This window comes from Solanum lycopersicum, chromosome 11, assembly GCF_036512215.1.
Source record: "Solanum lycopersicum chromosome 11, SLM_r2.1".
In the NCBI taxonomy this organism is placed as follows: Eukaryota; Viridiplantae; Streptophyta; class Magnoliopsida; order Solanales; family Solanaceae; genus Solanum; species Solanum lycopersicum.
This window is the reverse complement of record NC_090810.1, coordinates 36,155,302-36,176,990: the sequence shown is the minus strand read 5'-3', so window position 1 is coordinate 36,176,990 and position 21,689 is coordinate 36,155,302. Positions and strand designations below refer to the sequence as shown.

The 21,689-nt window shown below is 36.0% G+C and overlaps 1 protein-coding gene across 1 annotated transcript; it reads left to right on the top strand.

Annotated features, from left to right (window-relative positions):
* The first annotated feature begins 6,986 nt into the window (after window positions 1–6,986).
* On the top strand, window positions 6,987–7,609 carry LOC138339378 (uncharacterized). Its single transcript, XM_069290972.1, has 2 exons — window positions 6,987–7,323; window positions 7,440–7,609. The coding sequence occupies exons 1-2, from the start codon at window positions 6,987–6,989 to the stop codon at window positions 7,607–7,609; spliced, it is 507 nt and encodes a 168-aa protein (XP_069147073.1).
* The last annotated feature ends 14,080 nt before the right edge of the window (window positions 7,610–21,689 follow it).

Below are 21,689 nucleotides of genomic sequence, written 5' to 3'. Positions count from 1 at the left end.
ACGAGTCTAACCACAAAAGTCTAACCACCAAAAGTCTAACCCCAAAAATGAGGTTTTTCGCACTATTTATAAAAAAAAAAAACCTAATAAAAGAAGGACTCTAATTACTGGAAACCTGCCGAAACGCGGCTGGGTCGACGGACCTTGTGACGAATCGTCGTGGTTATGACGGGCCATCATGGCCTCCGTCGTCCCATACTTTACAAATTCTTCTGCTTCTCTCTTTATTACCCTCGATGGCAGGTATTATGGACCGTTCCAAGCACGACGGTCTGTCGAGGGTCTCTGTTCCATAAAACTTGAACTTCTTGGAAATTGTGTACTGGGAGTTTGCTTTGATCATTGCGACGAACAAGCAGGACGGACCGTCGTGGCTATGAAGGTCTGTCATAAACTTCGGTAATCCCACACTTAGGTCAGACTTCCCCATCTTCTTTCAGAAACTTCACTACGATGCCACCTACGGACCGTTTCAAGCTCGACGGATCGTGATAAGCTCCGTAGGTGGTAACTTTTCTGCATTTCTTGCTCAAAAACTTCCGCGTTCATCTTTGGACAGATTTCCTGCAAATACAGAGAAACTTACATAAAAATCAATACAAAAATGCTTTTGAACACACACCAAACTTAAGGAAAAAGCATTTAAAATACCGTGAAACCATGGTATATAAACACACACACAAAAATTAAGGATACCTTTTATGGAAATAATTTCTAATACATTATATTTTTGTAATGATGATAAATAAAACTAAAGGTCAAACGATATCAAATTTAGGAGTTTAACTACCACAACATGCTTTATCGCATGGCAAACTATATGTTGCATTATATAGAGGAATATCAATACCAACAAAACAAGTGCAGATCATGACTGAACAACCAAATAGTTGCACAAGGACATAAACAACAAATACTCTCTATAAGAAAGTATTAGGTGAGATTTGATTAATACCAAAAACCTAAGAAATCAAACATGAATAAACATTCAAGAAATTTATCACTGAAGACAATAATTTTGTGTTTATAAAGTTATTCAAATACATGGTATACTGAATTTCAAAAATAAAAACGTAATTTATAGTTCATGACGACATAATTAAGAGGACAAATTGTTAATTCATGCATAAGTACTAACAGATTGCGTAGTAAGAATTTAAGAGTAGAATTAACGATTAACTTAGTATAACGAGGTGCGATATTAAATATAGATTGATATGTTGAAAGCCTAAATATACAGATTGATATGTTGAAAGCCTAAAATATTTTGTCTTTAGGGAACTCAAAACATAACCTACATGTGCAACACACGTGCACTGAATCTAGTATATTATTATCACTAAGCGGCTCCTAACTTAAAAGTTGAATAACCATTCTACCCTTATTTTTATCTCTAATCTAAACTAAATATTATATATAAAAAATTTAATATTAAATAATAATTTTATTTAAATTCATGCATCTAGACAAAATAATTCAAAATATTCAGGATATTCAATTTTCTATCTCATCTTTTTATACTCATATAATCATCGATACTATTTGAGTACTAATTAATAAATATGCTATATTATCTTTGTAACACCCTGTAGCCACAACAGACCAAAAACCAGTTTTGAAATAAAATAATTTGCAGGTGCAACAAACGTTGGCATCGACGGACCGTACCCTGACCCACCGTCCATCCTGCATAACCGTCGATGGGATCAGAGGTTCCCAAAAAACTCAGCCGGGGAAAAAATGGCTAAGTCTTGATCGATAGAGGGACCTACGGTCCGTAGATCAGACGACGGTCCATAGTTCGTGACTGTCAATCGGGACCTCCATTCACCCACTCTCTAACAAGAGATACGGATGGCCGGCATGGTCCGTAGGTGGAAAATTTGCAGACAGTTAACGAGAAATGCAGTTGGGTAAACTTAAAATTATCATAACTCTTAGAACAAAATGAATTAGGTGTCCCATGACCAACCCATAGATAGATAATTGAATTAGCTTTCCATAGCCACCGACCTTGCTAAAATAATACCTTTGAGTAAAAAATTATGCCCATTTTAGTAAAGTCCTGTCAGATAGGCCCAATCGACGGACCCAACGACGAGGCGTCGGTTAGAAGACGGACTGTCAGTCCTTGCCGTTGTTTGGTCTGAAAGCAACATTCCAGGGGTCTTTTGACCTTTTCCACTTTTTTTAAACGTTAAGATACGTCATTTTGACCCTAAATCATCAGATTTTTGTCAGTTTTAGCCTAGAAACATAATTAAAAGATATCTAAGTCAAATCATTAAATTAAAACATAGAAAATTAGAAGCAAGAGAGGAGAAAAAGATCAAGAATCCTAGTTCAATAATGCCAAAAGTTCCAGCAGTTCCAGCCCCAAAACTAAGTTTTTTTTGTAGATTTCATCACCATGTATTTTGGATTTCACTAGTGGGTTCCTTTCACCCATTGGGTCCCTAGTTTTCAGTAAGATTATTGATTCCCATATCATTATTAGATATAGGGTTTCTAGAACTTCAACATAATTTTATGAATTTATTAGTTTTATGTTCCAAATCAGATTATCACGTTATTATTCTGTTTATTGCATGAATTTCAGAACCCTAGCTTTGAATTTCTTTATTTCTTTATTTTATTCCTCAGTCATAAATGCATAATTATCAGATTAATTGTTGCGTTCTCAGTTTGCATGTTCAGTTTTGAGCTATCCATTATTTACAGAAACAAAAACATAATCAGTAAATTTACAGAATCCATGAGAGTAGCATATTACCGAGTTGGACTAGGGTTTAGCGTACCCAATAGTCCCACAAATACTAGCCAAGTAGGTTGTAAGTCCCTTTTATGGGCAATCAGTTTAGTGATCACACCAGCATGTCTTTATACCCTTGGCAGGGTATATTGGGTCCTCTCGATAGGGCATACACATCGAACTACATATTTAGCTCATGTGGTTTTATAATAGGTTATTAGTAGCTCCTACTGATCAATCAGACTCATTGTATTAACCATTTATCAGTATATTCAGTATTCAGTTTTAGCATGTTATAAATTGGTCATTGCATCCAGTTAGCTCAAAATTCAATTTATCATGTAAGATTATTATACTTGCTTTTATGCTTGTTCAATTATGCTTTATTTCAGCTTTACTCTATCCTCAATGCTTATTACCTTTCAAGTACTGACGCATTTGTGCGCTACATCGTCTCGTGATGTAGTTTCAGGTTCTCAGCATCCAGATCACGCATTGATCTATTTTTGATAACCTGTTCAGCAGATTCAGTGGTGAGTCCCTATTCTCTGAGGACAACAATTTTGATTTTCATTTCAGTCTTTAGTCACTTAGTTTCAGTTTTTGCTAGATTTAGCTGGGGCTTGTCCCAGTATTTCTTATCTTGTTTAGATGCTTATTTCAGACATAGTGAGATTCAGCTGAGTATTGAGTTAATTTTTCCTTTGTATTAAACACATTGTTTTCAAATATCTCAGTTATAGAGTATGGGTATCCCCCATCTTTTCAGATTTAATTATGATTTAGCTTCCGCATCAGTTCATTATCTTTAGCATGCTCGTGTTCATGCCATCAGAGTTAGCTTTGGATCACTTGTGATCCTAGGTTTCGTGTTTGTGTCTCAGGGGTCGCTCGGGGCATGACAAAACATGGTATCAGAGAACTAGGTTTAATTGTCCTAGGATGTTAGAAAAGTAGCACTAAGTAGAGTCCTTTTCATGGGTGTGAAGTGCACCACTTACAATAAGAGGGAGGCTATGAAATATTTTAGGAAAAACTTCAATTTTTTGGTATTCTTATCGTGCGTGAGGTATGATCTTATTTTATTCTAACTTGATGTTCTATGTTTCAGATCATGCCTATTCGTAGAGCTAATGTTAAGAATGCGATCACTAGGAATGTGAATGTAGCTCCTCCATTCCCAGAACAGGAAGTCACTAATGCTGAGTTCAGGAACGTCATACAGATGTTGGCTTAGAGTATGACTAAGCAAAAGAATCGGGTTCATGCTCATGTGAATGAAAATGGTGGATCAGTAGCAACAAGAATCCGTGACTTTGTTAAGATGAATCCTCTTGAGTTCCTAGGATGTCAAGCTAATGACGATCCTCAAAATTTCTTGGATGAGATGAAAAAGATCTTTGAGGTAATGCAAGTCACAGGGAGTGATTGGGTTGAGTTAGCATCATTCTAGTTTAAGGATGTTGATCATATTTGGTACACTTAGTGGAAGGAGAATAGTGTGCAAATGTTGCTCCTATCACTTGGGACTGCTTTAGTGAGACTTTACTGAAAAATAATTTCCCAGTAGGGTTGAGAGAAACAAAATACAAAGAGTACATGAACTTAAGGCAGGGTAACATGACAGTCCAATAGAATAGACTCAAGTTTAACAACCTCTCCAGGTATGCTCCTCACATGGTTGCTGACTCCAGGGCTCAGATGAATATGTTTTTGTATGGAGTGTCAGATTTGGTTAAAATTAGTGTAGAAATGCGATGTTACTTTAAGATATGAACATCTCTAGACTTCTGACTCATGCTCAGCAGTTTGAGGGTGATAAGCTTATGGAATAGTTTTAGGAAAATAAGAAGGCTATGACTGGGAATTAAGACTATTCTCAGCAGAAATTGGGTGATGGAAATCGCTCACAAGGCCAACAAGATTTCGGCTCCAGCCCCTTCATCAGTGAGTTTTCCATCCTCCAAGAACAGGTATGACCAAAAGGCTAGAGCACTAGTCTCTAAATCTCAAGGAAGTGTTTTTGGAACCAAGACTTACCCAAGATGCCCTATGTTTGGTAAGAATTATCTAGGCGAGTGTCTTGCAGGAAAAGAGATAACGTTTTGGGTGCGGTCAGTCAGGTCATAGGTTGAGGGATTGTCCTTCTAGACAAAGTCAAAGAGGTGGAAACGTTAGAGCTCAGTCTACAACTTCAGCGCCACTAGCAAGTCACCCAACTCAGCAGGGTAACTCATATGGTACAGGTGGGGTTCAGCGCCAGAACAAGTTGTATGCCCTTCAGGCTCGCCAGGATCAGGAAGGTTATCCTGATGTAGTCACTGGTACATTACGTGTCTTTGACCTTAATGTTTATGCATTGTTAGATCTAGGGGCTACTCTTTCTTTTGTAACTCCTTACATGGAATTCCAATTCAATGTCAGCTCAGAAACTCTCTTAGAATCTTTCTCAATCTCTACTCTAGCTGGTAACCCAGTTATAGCTAGATGAGCATACAGAAATTTCCCTGTCACAGTCTCTCAGAAAGTCACCTCAACAAATCTAGTAGAGTTAGAAATGGTAGACTTTGATGTCATTCTAGGCATAGATTGGTTACACTCATGTTATGCCTTGGTCGATTGTAGAACTATGATTGTTTGTTTTCAATTCTAGATGAACCAATGTTAGAATGGAAGGGTAGTAGCTTAACGCCTATGCGTCGATTTATTTCTTACCTTAAGTCTAGAAAGATGATATCTAAGGGTAATCTCTATCATCTAGTTCGATTTAAGGATTGTAAACTTGAAAATCCAACTCTTGTGTCAGTTCTAGTAGTCTGCAAATTTCCAGAAGTGTTTCCAAAAGATCTTCCCGGAGTCCCTCCCGAAAGGTAAATCGACTTTGGAATTAATCTCCTTCCATATACCTATCCTATTTATATTCCTCCTTCTAGAATGTCTCCTGCAGAGCTTAAAAAGTTGAAAGAGCAGTGGAAAGACCTTCTAGATAAGGGTTTCATCAGACTTAGTATTTCACCATGGGGTGCACCAGTGTTGCTCGTAAGGAAGAAAAATGAAACTCACAAAATGTGCATTGACTATAAACACTTGAACAAGGTCACAATCAAGTATAAGTATTCCATCCCTAGGATAGATGACTTGTTTGACCAACTTCAGGGTGCTACCCATTTTTCAAAGTTAGACCTCAGATCGGGTTATCATCAACTTAGAGGAAGAGATAGTGACATTCCGAAAACAACCTTCAGAACTTGGTATGGTCATTGTGAATTTGTAGTTATGTCATTTGGAATAACTAATGCTCCTGTATCTTTCATGGATTCAATGAACAGAGTGTTCAAATAGTACTTAAACTTGTTCATTATCTTCTTAATTAATGATATCCTCATTTACTCTATGAATGAGCAAGAACAAGCGAGTCATTTGGGAATTGTTTTACAGACTCTCAAGGATTTCCAGTTATTCTCTAAGGATAGTAAATGTGATTTTTGGTTTCAATCCATTGCTTTTCTTGGTCACATTGTATCTAGTGAAGGGATCCCAGTGGATTATCAGAATATAGAAGCAGTGAAATAGTGGTCCAAACCTACCTCTTCTACAGATATCAGAAGTTTCTTATGTTTAGCAGGTTATTACAAAAGGTTTGTGGAAGGATTTTCATCCATAGCCTTACCATTGACTAGGTTGACTTAGAAAATGGTGAAGTTCTAATGGTCAGATAATTATGAGAAAAGCTTCGCAGAATTGGAAACTAGATTGACTACAGCTCCTATCTTGACTTTATCAGAGGGTTCAGATGGTTATGTGATCTATTCCGATCCATCCACAGTCGTCCTAGGTTGTGTGTTGATGCAGCGAGGTAAGGTGATACCTTATGCCACTAGCCAGCTTAAGGCGCATGAGAAGAACTACCTTAATCATGACATCGAGCTTGCAGAAGTGGTGTATGAACTCAAGATATGGAGACACTACTTCTATGGTGTCCATTTAGATGTGTTCACCGATCATAAGAGCCTTCAATATGTGTTCACCCAGAAAGAGTTGAATCTTCGCCACAGTAGATGGCTTGAGTTCTTTAAGGATTATGATATGAGTATGCATTATCATCCTGGTAAGGTAAATTTAGTAGCCTATGATCTTAGTAGATTATCTATGGGTAGTGTAGCCCATTGTTGAGGAATAAAGGAAGGAGCTAGTGAAGGATGTTCACAGGCTTGCTCGCTAGGGAGTTCGCTTTATGAGTATATCAAACAGTGGTGTAACAGTTCAGAATGGGGCAGAAGCGTCTTTGGTAGTGGATGTTAAGAAAAATCAAGACAGTGACCCAATCATACTAGAACTTAAGGGTGCAGCCCATAATGAGAGAGTGGAGGTTTTCTCCCACGGGGGAGATGGTGTACTTCGCTACCAGAGTAGATTGTGTGTTCCTGATGTGGGCGAGTTGATACAACATATTCTTGAAGAAGCTTATAACTCTAGGTATTCTGTTCATCCAGGTGCCACTAAGATGTATAGCGATCTGCGAGAAGTCTATCGGTGGAATGGCATGAAGAGGGATATAGCAGATTTTGTGAGTAAGTTCCCAATTGCCATCAAGTTAAGGTTGAACATCAGAAACCATGAGGTATGACTCAAGAGATAGATATTCCTACTTTGAAGTGGGATGTGATCAATATGGACTTTATCACAGGAGTACCTCGTATTCACAGAGAGCAAGACTCAATTTGGGTGATAGTTGATAGGATGACTGAGTCTTCTCGCTTTATGGTGGTCAAGACTACAGATTCGACACAGGACTATGCCAAAATTTACATTAATGAAATTGTGAGGTTGCATGGGGTTTCTTTGTCTATCATCTGAGATAGAGCTCCTCAGTTTACCTCTCATTTCTGGAAGTCATTTCAGAAATGTCATGGTAATCAAGTTAACCTTGGTACAACATTTCATCCATAGACATATGGGCTGGCGAAGCGTACCATTCTGACTTTAGAGGATACGTTGAGAGCTTGTGTGATCGATTTCAAATGTAGTTTGGATAATCACCTTCCTCTTATTGAGTTTGCCTACAACAATAGCTACCATTCTAGCATTCATATGGCCCCTTATGTTGCTTCATATGGGCATACATGTAGATTTCCAGTTGGTTGATTTGAACTAGGTGAAGAAACTTTGATAGGGCCAGACTAAGTCCTTTATGCTATGGAGAAAGTGCAACTCATTAGATGTAGACATAATACAACCTAAAGTCGTCAGAAATCTTATGCATATGTAAGGAGAAGGGAACTAGAGTTCCAAGTTGATGATTGGGTTTTTTTGAAAGTCTCACCTATGAAAGGGGTGATGAGATTTGGAAAAAAAGGGAAGATCAGTCCTAGATATGTAGGTCCTTACAAGATCTTGAAAAGGGTTGGCAAGGTGGCATATGAGTTAGAGTTGCCAGCAGAATTACCAGCAGTGCATCCGGTCTTCCACATCTCTTTCTTGAAGAAGTGCGTGAGTGATTCAGCCTCTATAGTGCCATTGGAGAGTTTGGTGGTGAAAGATAGTTTTTCTTATAAGGAAGTACCAGTTGAGATTCTTGACCATCAGATAATAAGTTAAAGAAACGAAGAAGTCGCTTCAGTCAAGGTTTTGTGGAGGAGTCAGTCTTTAGAGGGAGCTACTAGGGAAGCAGAAGCAGCCTTGAAAGACAAGTATCATCACCTCTTTCCTTACGATTCCACTCTAACTTGAGGTAATAGTTCCTCTTTAGTTTTCCAGTCATTCATGCGTGAATACGGTCTTAGAATCATGTTACTTCAATTTGTACTTACATTTTAAGCGTATTTGAATGTTATCAGAACTCAATTCAGTTAGAAACTCAATTCTCAGTGTTTAGTAGTAGGGTTTGTAGCTCTCTCCCGCTATTTCAGCTAGTTTAGTCTTCATTCGAGGACGAATGTTCCCAAGGGGGATTTAATGTAACACCCCGTAGCCAAAACAGACCAAAAACCAGTTTTACAGAAAAAAATCTGTAGCTGCAACCAACGGTGGCATCGACGGACCGTATCCTGACCCACAGTCCGTCCTGTACAACCGTCGATGGAATCAAAGACTCCCAAAAACTCAGCAGGGGAAAAATTGGCTAAGTCTTGATCAACGAACGGACTTCTGGTCCGTAGGTCAGATGAAGTTTCGTAGTCCAGGACAATCGATCGAGACCCGCGTTCACCCACTCTCTAACAAGAGCTACAGATGACCAGCACGGTCCATAATTAGACCTACAGACCGTAGGTGGAAAATTTGCAGATAGTTAAGGGGAAATGTATTTGGGTCAACATCAAATGGTCATAACTCTTAACACAAAATTAATTAGGTGTATCATGACCTATTAACAGATAGATAATTGAATTAGCTTTTCATATCCACCGACCTTGATAAAATCAGACCTTCGAGTAAAAAGTTATTCCCATTTCAGTAAAGGCCTAGAGAACAGGCCCAATCGACGGACCCAGCGACGGGGCGTCGGTCAGACGACGGACCATCAGTCCTGGTCGTCGTTTGGTCAAACAACAACTTTCCTATAGGTCTTTCTTGACCTTTCCCATTTTGTTTAAACCTTAAGATACGTTGTTCCGGCCCAAAATAATTAGATTTTGGTAAGCTTAAAGCCTAGAAACATAATTGAAACATATCTAAGTCAAATCATTAAATCAAAACTTACAAAATTACAAACAAGAGAGGATAAAAAGCTCAAGAACCCTAGTTAAAGAACGCCACAAGTTCCAGCAGTTCCAGCCCCAAAACCTAAGTATTTTTTTGTGGATTTCATCACCAGGTATGTGGGATTTCACTAGTGGGTTCCTTTCACCCATTGGGTCCCTAGTTTTCAGTCAGATTCTTGATTCCCTTATCATGATTAGATCAAGGGTTTCTAGAACTTTATGAATTTATTAGTTTTATGTTCTAAATCATATTATCATGTTATTATTCATTTTATTGCATGAATTTTAGAAGCCTAGATTTGTATTTCTTTTGTTCTTGAATTATACATGCTAGGTCAGATATTTTAGATACTTCATATATACATGCCTCAGTCATGAATGCATAATTACCAGACTGATTGTGGCATTCTCAATTTGCATGTTTAGTTTTGAGCTATCCAATATTTATAGAAACTCAGACATAATCACTAAATTTAAAGAATCCATGGGAGAAGCATAATACCGAGTTAGACTAGGGTTTAGCGTACCTAATACTCCCAGGACTACTAGCCAAGTAGGTTTTAAGTCCCCTGTGTGGGCACTCAATTTAGTGACCACGCCAGTATGCCTTTATATCTTTTGCAGGGTATATTGGGTCCTCTCGATGGGGCGTATACATCGGACTCCACATTAAGCTCATGTGGTTTTATTATGGGTTATTAGTAGCTCCCACAGATCAGTCAGACACTCTGCATTAACCATTTATCATTATATTCAGTATTCAATTTTAGTATGTTATAAATTGGTCGTTGCATCCAGTTATCTCTGAATTCAATTTATCATGTAAGATTATAATACTTGCTTTTATGCTTGTTCAGTTATGTTTTATTTCAGCTTTACTCTATCCTACATGCTCATTATCTTTCAAGTACTGACGCATACGTGCGCTACATCTTCTCATGATGTAGGTTCAGGTTCTCTGCATCCAGATCACGTGTATATTGATTTCCGATCTCCAATTCAGCACATTCAGTGGTGAGTCCTTATTCTTCGAGGCCAACAGTTATGAGTTTAATTTCAGTCTTTAGTCACTTAGTTTCAGTTTTTGCTAGATTTATCTAGGGCTTGTCCCTGTATTTGTATTCCAGTTAAGAGGCTTATTTCAGACATAGTTGGATTCAACTTAGTATTGAGTTAATATTTCCTTTGTATCAAACTCATTATTTTCAAATATCTCAGTTATAAAATATGGGTATCCCTATCTTGTAAGATTTAATTTTTAATTATCTTTCGCATCAGTTTATTATCTTTAGTATGCTCATGATCATGCCAACAGGGTTAGCTTGGGATCACTTGTGAACCTAGGTTCCGTGTCCTCATCTCGTGGATAGCTCGGGGCGTGTCAATATTATACTAAATACTAAAAACATACATAATACCTTCAAACAAAATTAAAATTGGGGTCGCATAGCATTGCTTCAAGTGCTTCGTAGTCACATGGTGGGAATCACATTGGACCAAGTGTAAGACCATGTGTATTGCGATCACGTGGCTCTTTTCACAATCTTGAGGATCAAAATTTATAGTTCACCCAATTATATGTTGGACACTTTAACTTCATCTTTGTGATCAGGAAGAGAAATGCTTCGACTAATTAATTTTTCCCAAAATTAGAGTTGATTTGCATTTTTCAATTTTTGAACCCTGAGAGTTCGATGTGAACGATCTCACAAAGATTTTTTGAGCCATTTTTGTTATTTCATAACCTCGACATCAGTTTCTTGTTTTTTTTTATTTTAAAGGAATAGAAAGTTTCTCTTGAATTTGAGTTTAAGGGTTTTAAGTTTTAGAGTTGATTTCAACCAATGTCTCATCCAAAGATCCGCCAAATCATTTTTTCCTTGGATGAATTAAGTTGTCTCATAAGTACTTCATACATCTTCCGTCTTTAATTTGGTATTTCAATCTTTGATTCACTTGCGGATTCCCAAATATATTTTAGTGCAACTATACACGCACGTGCGCATGCGCGTGCATACGTGCGTCTGTGTGTGTCTTACTTTGATATCATGTAAAATTTTAATAATTAGCCTTATTGGATAAAAGAAGCTAGCTAACGAGGTAATAAATCAACAAGACCTACTACTCAATCTCTTAGTTAATGTGGGACAATTAACATAGGTTAAAGTATGCACAAGAGTGTACTATCAATTTTGTAGGTCTGTTCCAAGATGTATGAAACTAATTATGTAGGTCTACTTCTCTCTTCATCATATGATATTGAATAAAAATATATTTTGCATACAAAGGATTCCACTGGTATTTGTAGAGAGACGTTGCAAGGACATATTAATCATATGTTTCTTCGGGCTCTCCGTGGAAAAGCATGGGAGGTCGAAGTGGATCATTCTCAAGGAAAACTTTGGCTGATGAGAGGGAGGAACAAATTTACTGACTACTACACAAGAAGCTTCAGTCAATTTTGATCTTTACATACAATGCTCATGATCATTTTGATGTCTTTATATTCGGTATGAGTATGAAAAAAATTTAATGTCCAATAGAAGATATTGAATCATATGATTCTATGGATATTTTGGATCATTCTGGTGAAAATCTGAGCCATGACCCCTTAGTTGAGAAGAGAAAAATAAAAAGACAAGAAGGGGAAGAAGAGGATGATATTCGAGTAAATCTTCAGACTAATGCTAATGTAATTGAGGAAGAAAAGGAAGACATTCCAGTTAACTTTCATATTAATGCTAATGTAATTGAGGAAGATATCTTGCTAGCCTTGAAACTAATGCTAACAAACTTAAGAAAAATTAGTCTCAAAGTAAGTAATATCCTTAATGGGTTATTAGCCATTAAGTGAATGCATTTAATAGTAATACACTGCATTTGGATATATATTTCAAGAAGTAAGTTAAGGTTGCGATGAGCACGAGCAAATACCCCAAATTGGTACCAGTAAGACCTAAAGTTTGTTATGCTTTTTAAAATAATTAAGATATTGTTTTAAGTGTAGATAGACTTGTATATCATCATAAGATCCTTAATCTTTCCTAAAAATAAGTAGCAACTCCCATATTTCAATTTATGTCATAAAAATTTCAATACACACATATAGTTTTAAAGTGAAATGAAACCAATGATTATAAACATGTCATAACATTAATATTTGTGGCCAGAAGACTTTTAAAACTTGTGTTCTTTAATAAACCGTAGCATTTCTGTAGGAATCGTATCATTGTAGTTGTTATACTTATATAAAGAATGTTGCAGATTAGGAGGTCGGAGAAGCTAATCATAGAAGTGAAGAAGTTGGTCCAAAGAAAAACAGTCAATATAGCGTGATGAACTTAGCTGATAACACTCCGTCTATTTAAATTTTAATAAAAAAGACACACACTACTTATATGGTAAAGTTTAATAATTTGTACATTTTGTATTAACATTTGATTGATTTTTCATTCCTTTACATTCAAAATACTTTCCTAAAAATCTGATGATCGTGTTTGTTTGATAAATATGTTTAGTAGATCATCCCAATGAGATTCGCCAAAAGTACAAACATAGCCAACATGAAGAATATGAGGTTTGTTAATGAATAAAAAATAAGATCGGGAGTGGAAATAGAGTACACTAAGCGTAGGGCATCATAAAAAGAGGATGGACATAATTTTGAAAAGATAACAAGATAGTTGTTGGTGAAACTTTCCTCTCAAGTTGAATCACGGCCGCATCTCTAATGTTTTTATTGTTCAGAAGATCCCGACACCCCATTCGTTACGATAATATTGGCTACAATTTCTTTGGATTGTATTCTAGCCATCATAGTCTGTCTATGGAAGATGGTAGGCTAACATTATATTTGTTTGATTTAAAAAGACAAACAAACAATTAGTATATATATTCAGATAGATTTCTGCATTAATTGTCTTCTTATAACTGCAAGCATATGCATTCATCAAAGTATATGTAAGCACTTAATTCAGTAAACATCATGAAATGTATTCAAACTTCACTGAATTAAGAATATTGATGTGTGGGTGAACTAAACCAACACAGAAAGATCTCACATACCTTAATAGGGATCGCCCTCGACGAATTCCACTTGTGAAACCTTAGCGTTCGTGATTGATTCTTGATCTTTCTCTCCTTTTCTCCTTATCTTCTCTTTTCTCCCAAGCCCTAAGTGTGAATTGGTTTTCAAAAACTGACTTAAGGCTTATTTTTACTCCTAATAAACCCTAAAAAAATAGGAAATAGTTAGGTAAAATGACAAGTTTAACCTTACTAAAATCCGGATTAGGACCTTCCTCAACCCAACAGCCCAACATCTGATAGACATATCTCCCTCATGCGATATTGAAAATGCGCAAACTCGGCAGCATGAAAGAGATCTCCAAGGGCTTTCCAACCATATAAAGAACTGTCTCTAACTCATCCTGAGCTAGAAATTATGTCCATTTGAAAATGACCAAAACTCACTTTCATAACTTAGGAAATTTTTTAGAATTTTCCTGTTCTTTCCAAAAGTTATTATTTTCAGTTTCTTAAATTATTCTTGTATATTACAAATTATCAGATGTTACAGGTTTTCCTTTAAACTATATTTTAAAAGTTTTTTTTGTTCTTCCTATTAAAATACTCAGTTTAGTATATCTTTTCTATGCTATATGAAATTAATTTATATTATTTATAGAGAAAAAGTTTCAAAATATATTTGAACTTTGACAGAAATTGTTGTAACAATCTCAATACACAGGATCTATTACCCCCTGCGCTATTTAATTGTGTGTACTAAAAATATATATGTGTCCACATGGACATCATAAATATTGCATCATTACAAAGTGTAATATGTCCTGCCCAAAGTTTGGGATTGTTACAGTAGTTTCAGTCAAAGTTCGGATATATTTCTGACATTTTTCCCTATATTATATGATATAAGAAGAAGAAGACACTCTTTAGCGTTGAATGTTTGTGACTCTCCCAAGGATTTGCAATTTTTTTTGATGAGTTGTGACATTTTCGAAGGATTGTGAATTTTCTAAAGGGTTATGATTTTTATAATAACACACAGTATTCACATGTTCATACAATCCTTTGTAGACTGTGAATGGACGGAATTCCTCACATCTCTAAATTGTGAATTTTTTAAGTTTTTCTGTTCTTATTTTCTTAAAAAACTAACGTTAACTAATTTTTAAGTTCAATGAAACTTAAAAAGTCCATAACTTGCATTTTAATTCACTATAATACTCCAACTATAAATACTCAATTAATATATCTTATATATTTTATATCGATATTTATTTATTTATATCAGATTTAAAGAAAAACCTCCAACAACACAACAACTAGGCAATAAACTATAGGGGGGGAGAAGGTCTATTTATGAGTTGTAATTAAAAGATTTCAAGAGTAACTATGCTTATTTTTACATATAAAGATTAGTTTAAAAAAGAGAAAAAAAATTAAAAAAAAATTGAAGATAAATCGAATTGGAGGACATAGTGCCTTAAGGTGTGCGCTCTTTTCGCAATCTCTTGTTTGTTGTATTATTATTGTCCTTTGTAGTTGTTCATCTTGAACTATGCAATATCTCTTATTTAGTTGCTTGTGTTATACTTACCCTATTTACCAATCATTTATATTTTCTTTATATTGGGAGCTTAATCACCTATGCCTATTGAGTACCTCTTGTTGCTACTCATACTACATTTTTATTTGTTGTATATCATAGTATGAGTTTTCACTGTTGATTTAGGCCTGGTGCAAAGCATCATTTTGGGATTCGCAGACTAGGGTGAGCTTCAAACGTTCAGAGTTGGCGATCTCCCTCTGTTTAGCTAGTACAAATCTTTATTTTGTATTCAGAGACAGTTCTTTATATAATTGTATTTGTAAAGTCTTGTACTCATATTTTTTTAGAAAATTAACTACCAATTCATGTCAAGTCTTGGGGTTAATTTTGAGGTATATTTATGTTTATTTTTCCAAATTTTATTTTTATATAATTCCTCGCTCCCTTATGTTTTCTTCCATGTGATAGACCTTACTCTTAGTTTTTAGCTCTAGGTTAAGCTTACATAATGGTGGGTTGTAGGTTTCATCATGTAACACCTCGGAACTCAGACCCAAATATAAATTTTAGATTTCAGTAGAAGAAATGAACCACGGTAGGGTTCACAGACCATGACAGAGTCCACTGTCTATAGACCTGCCTGTGGTTCAAGCTTGAACTCTACCAATCCAGGCATCACACCATTTGACCCTTCACGGTCTTTCGTCTCAATGACTTCTTTGGTGGAGTTCATTATGATTGAAATAGTGGACCTACCTAACCTATACATAGACCCACATGTCTAAGTAAAGACCACATACCTTTTGATGGTTCTTGGACCTTCACACGGACCGTGGGACGTCTCGTGGAAGTCAGGGAGTAGCTCTCTTTGGACAACCCCTCAGACGCCCCATCCAAGTGAAAACTATAAGGTCCTTCACGATGCGTGGTCTTCATGACGGCTTGTGGGAGCATTCGTGAGGAATAACCAGTAGGATCCGTACCTCAGCCCAAGAGAGGACAACATAGACCTTCACAGTCTTTGGTCTTCCACAGGGTCGTGGTAAGGGCTAATGAAACATCGGCCCCAGTCTGGACTAAGTGCATACCACAACCGACTTCACGGTTCATATTCCCTTTCACAGTTCATGAAGATGGTAGTGGTCAACTCGTCTTCAACTTTAAGTCAGGGCATTTTGGACTTTTTATTTTTCATTGAACCCCCAAACTACGTCGTTTTAAACTAAACGATGTATTTTTTGTTAGTTTTATCCTCGTAACATAATTAGAACTAACCTAAGTCAAATTATTAATCATAAACTCAGAAAATTAAAACATAAGAGGAGATAAAGGTCGAGCAAACCTATTTTAAGGAGTATCAAGGTTCAATTAGTTTCAGCCCCAAAATCAAAAAATTTCTCCATAGAATCCGTCACCAAGTATGTGGGATTTCACTAATGGGTTCTTTTGCCCATTACATCCCTAGATTTCAGTCAGATTTTTTATTCCATATTATCAACTTACTAATGGAAATGAGAGATCATTAATGTGGATTTCATCGCATGTTTGCCAAAGTCTCGCAGAAAACATGATTCTATTTGAGTGGTTGTTGATAGAATGAAAAAATCAGCCCACTTTTTGCACGTAAAGACCACCCATTCAGCAGAGGACTATGTCAAATTGTATCTTCAAAAGGTGGTAGGACTTCATGGGGTTCCCGTCTTCATTATTTCAAATAGAGGTGTCCAATTTAGTGCACAGTTTTGGAAGTTATTCCAAAAAGGCTTAGGATTAAAGGTGAACTTAAGTAATACCTTCCATTTTCTGACAGATGGAAAAGCAAATCGCACTATTCATACCTTCGAGGCTACGTTGAGGTATTACGTGATTGATTTCAAAGTTAATGAGATGATCACCTAACTCTCATTGAATTCGCTTATAATAATAGTTACCACTCTAGCATCCAAATGGCTCTATGTGAAGCTCTTTATGGGAGAAGGTGTATATTACCTATTGAATGATTTGAAGTAGGTGAAGCTAGGTTTATAGGATCATATTTAGATCATTAAGCTATTGAGAAGGTGAAAGTGATTCAAGCAAAGTTGAAAATGACGCAGAGTCCTCAGAAATACTAATTGGGAGGAAGTAGCCTCAGTCAATGTTCTTTGGAGGAACCATTTTGTTGAGGAAGCTACTTGGGAATCTGAAAAAGATATACTCACAACTCTTCAAATTCGGAGAAATTCCTGATCAAGGTACTAATTCTCTTCTCAGTACTCTTGCATTTATGAGATTGCATGTTATACTTTGCTTTGCTTATTGGGTGTTTGAGCTGAATGTTAGATGTTACACCATTAACCTATTTATTGGGTGTTCAAGAATGAATGTTCCCAAGGGGGAGATATTGTAGCACCCCGTAACTAGAAAGAAGTCAAAAATTGGAAATAGTCATTTTTGAAAATAATAAATCTAGAAATTTGTTAAGCGTGTTAAAGTCAAATTTTGGTCAATTTCAAATGATCATAACTCCTAGATCAGGATTATTTAGGTGTGTTTCAAGATACCGTACAAAATATCTTGGATTAATCTTACCAACATTGCAGAGCTTGCGCGATTCCAAGTTCATATGAGTGAGATATGTCCATCGGAAGTTGGGTTGTTCAAATAAGTAAATGTCCAATCCGGATTTTAAATGGTGTTTTGGTCTTTTTCGCATTCTATTATTCTAATTCATTTTTATATGATTAATTCAGGTTAAATCAGATTTTAGTCAGTTAAGAAAAGTTGAAGTTCACACTAGAGCTTAGAGAAAAGAGAAAGGGGAAGAAAGATCAAGATTCCATCATCTTCATGAGGAATTGATTGCGGGTTTCATCAAGGATTTGATCCTACAAGGTATGTAAGAATTTCATAATGTTGGGTTTGTTCACCCATGTGCCAAGCATGTTTGATTCAATGTGAATTCTTTCGAAAAAAATTAGGATTTGAATGTTCTTGATAGTTGTTCTTGAATTACTTTGTTCTTGAGTTAAGATTAAGGAATCTCTTGATATTAAAATGTTGTTTACTTGAGTTATTTGGGATAGGCCTTTGAGTATGTGTCTTGGTTTCCTGATTCTGAAGAGAATTTGAGAAAAAGAATTGAAAATAATCGAAAGTCCAGAAAAAGAGTCAAAAAGTTTGTCGGGTTTGCCTAGGATAGGGCTGGCACGACGCACGCCGGAAGGGTTGGCACGGTGCGCTTGGGACGCTCCCAAATCATCGTTTTTCACCATATTTTCATCATCCAATCTGTTTAAGTCTTTCTAAAGTGTACTAACACTTTCCATTGATTCTAACTACTCTAAATGTTTTTGTTAACACTTAGAACTCATCCAGAAGCATGATTCATAACCTTTAATCCATAAATTGAAATTCAAGAGAAGTTAAGAGCCAAGTCTATTATGTTTTTAGAGTCTTTTCAATAAGTTTCTCACCAACGGTTTAACTTTGTTTTAAGACATAAGTTTCAATTTAAGTAAAGAGTAAATATTTGAGTTGATTTCTCCAAAAGTTATAAGGGAACTAAGTATTCCAAAGAGTTTAAAAATGCTTTCACATTTGTTCAAGAAAGGAAACACTGATTTCCAAGAGATCTTTTTATCTAAAGATTAAGTAGTCATCTCAAACAAAAATAAAGAACTTTTGATTTAAAACAAATGAGGTAAGTATATTTAGGAGTAAAATTAAGCATCGATATAGGGATGTGAGTTCACATTAACTCAGGTTTTCATAAACCATGTAGCCACCATGGGTAGTAAATGATTATAATTTTTAGATGAATCCTTAAGTGTGAATGTTATCATAGACTAATGGATCCACTTACTTAAGGAATTCTATATGACAGTTTAGTTTAGGAATGTTCTAGCAGCATGGGCAAGATGATATATCACCACTTAGGCTCATGGTGGTGGTTGTCGGTTAGAGAAACTCCTACAGAAAATATATTACTTTATTGTATGAGTAAAGTTTAGTTTGTTATTACATTTTCTTTAGGAAACTAAGTTGTTTCCACTGTTTTAACAAGCTTTCTATATAATGCATATGCTTTATTGCATTATATTGAGTCAAGTTATTTAGGAGTTGGGTAAAGCCAAGGTGAGTGTTCCTTTTAGATTTATTTCAAGACTATATTGTGTTTACCATTCCATCTCGCATACTCGTACATTTAAAATAGTGATTCCAATTAGCTGCATCGTCTTATGATGCAGACACAGGTAACCATGACCACCACTCAGTGCCTCGTTGATCCATTTGAGCACCTGGAGTCTGTTGATGAGCATCCTTTCATTTCGAAGAACTCCTTTACAATGTTTTTTTAATTTCATTGTTAGAATGGTCGGGGGTCTTATCTCGACATTCCTCTTTATTTTAGAGGCTTCATAGACATTCAGATGTTAATTCTTTAGTCATTTCATTTCATTATATTATGTTGAGACCGAGTTTGCCTTATTGTCTAGTTGAATGTATTTTCTATAACATTCTATGTTTTGTTTGAGTTTATCTTATAAAAAGAAGTATTTCGCTGAGTAAGTAATCAAGTTCAAGGGGTTGTTTGGGACCAACAAAGGTTCCTGAGTGCCAATTCTGCCCTGGTTATAGGCTCAAGGCATGGAAAATGGTGAATTAGAGACTTGATCTTGAAACCCTAGACTTCTTATTTTCTTCCTTATAGAGATAAATATTTGAGTGAATAAACTTGATTGACTTTAGGGAATTTAAGTGAGTGAATTTAATTAGGTGATTTAAAGATATAAATGTTTATATATGGCCTACGGTAGAGGGTGAAATGATATAGTATTGGGTTCAATAATTTTCATATCTCATAGACGGTTGGACCCACTGTCCCTAAGTCCAACTACGGACCAAACTTTTCTACCATCAGTGGGGTTCACAAATTTGATTCTAGGCCCTCGAATGATGGGACCATGTATGGTCCATTTTCTAACCCAAGGTTCATACATAGCCATTGTAAGTCCCACTTTTGGCCCTAAAAAATTTACCAATTTTGGGACTCACCAACGAGACCTACCTACGACTCATATATTGAAAAAAATGGCTATTCTAGTGAACCATAAAAGAGTATTGATACTTAACATTTTTAACTCATATGAATTATCCACCTATAGAATATTGGTGGTTCTGTCAGTAGCGACACTAGATCTATGAAATGTCACGCCCCAAAACTACCCCCTTGACGTAACATGGGGTCTAGGATCACGAGTGACCCCAAGTTAACCCTGTGCCTAGCATATATCAACCATACACCGAATGACTGAAAAGTCATATAATATGTGAAACCTAAAACAATCGATAACTAAAAATGGGGAATACCCAACTAATATGGATGTATAAAACATACTAAAAGTTTAAATATAACTGAAAGAAAGGCCTCTAACTGAGTTGAGTTGCTGAGACATGTCCCCATCTAACTCTAAGAAAACAGAAAACTAAATAAAAAGACTAAAATGAAAAACATATTTATTGTCCCTGGAGTATGAGGTCTCGCCACTAAAGTTGCTGAAATGCGGACTGAGAATCGATCTAAACGCGACCTGGATGTTAAGTACCTTAACATATGCAAGAATCTAAATATGGAAACATAACGGGAACTCCAAGTTGAATTTAATGACCAAGTACTAATCATGAAAATAACATGTTGAACTAGGTGCTAAATTATATCATGAAAACCTGGTCAAATGCACTAAGAGTTTTACTGCGAGACCTACTATTAACCAACATAAAACTATGTGACCTAATCATGGAGTTCGATGTATACACCACATTAAGAGGACTCAATATACCTTGCAAGGAGTATAAAGGCATGACTGGCGTGACCACTAAATCTGATGCCCAATAAAAGGGACTTATACTCCTATTAGGAACGTAGTTCTGGGAGTATAAGGATACACTAAACCGTAGTCCAACTCGGTGTTAAGTCTACATCAACTAAATATGCAAATGACACAAATGTAACTAGCTCAAAATACATACATGCAATTTGAGAATGCAACATTTATGTACTGATAATGTGGCATTCAAAATCTGGAGCATGATTATTTGTTTAACTGACTTAGCAGTATAATTTTTGAACTAAGAGAATTTATACAAATTAGGTTTCTGATTTTCATACAAGGAATTAACAAACTTCCCAAGAAACAAGCTATTTCGATGTTGGATACTATAAAAATTTAATCACAATAATTATCCAAGGTTTTAGAAACCTTAGGTTGTCACGCCCCGAGCTATCCCCGAGACGCGGACACGAAACCTAGGACCATAAGTGATCCCAAGCTAACCTTGTTGACATGATCATGAGCATACTAAAGATAATAAATTGTTGCGGAAGCTAAATCATAATTAAGTATGAAAAGATGAGGAATACCCATATTCTATAACTGAGATATTTGAAAACAATGAGTTCAATACAAACGAAATATTAACTCAATTCTAAGCTGAATCAACTATGTCTGAAAAATAGCCTCTAAACTAGACTAGAAATACTGGGACAAGCCCCAGCTAAATCTAGAAAAAACTGAAACTAAATGACTAAAGACTGAAATTACATTCATGACTGTTGTCCTCGGAGTATGAGGACTCACCACTGAATCTACTGAACTGGAGATCGGGAAATTGATCTATGCAT

Bases quoted from the DNA above. Each gene is read 5' to 3' on its own strand.
- LOC138339378 (XM_069290972.1), top strand. From the start codon at position 6,987: ATGAGTATATCAAACAGTGGTGTAACAGTTCAGAATGGGGCAGAAGCG. The intron at 7,324-7,439 runs GTAAGTTCCCAA...ACTTTATCACAG, and splicing joins GGATATAGCAGATTTTGTGA to GAGTACCTCGTATTCACAGA.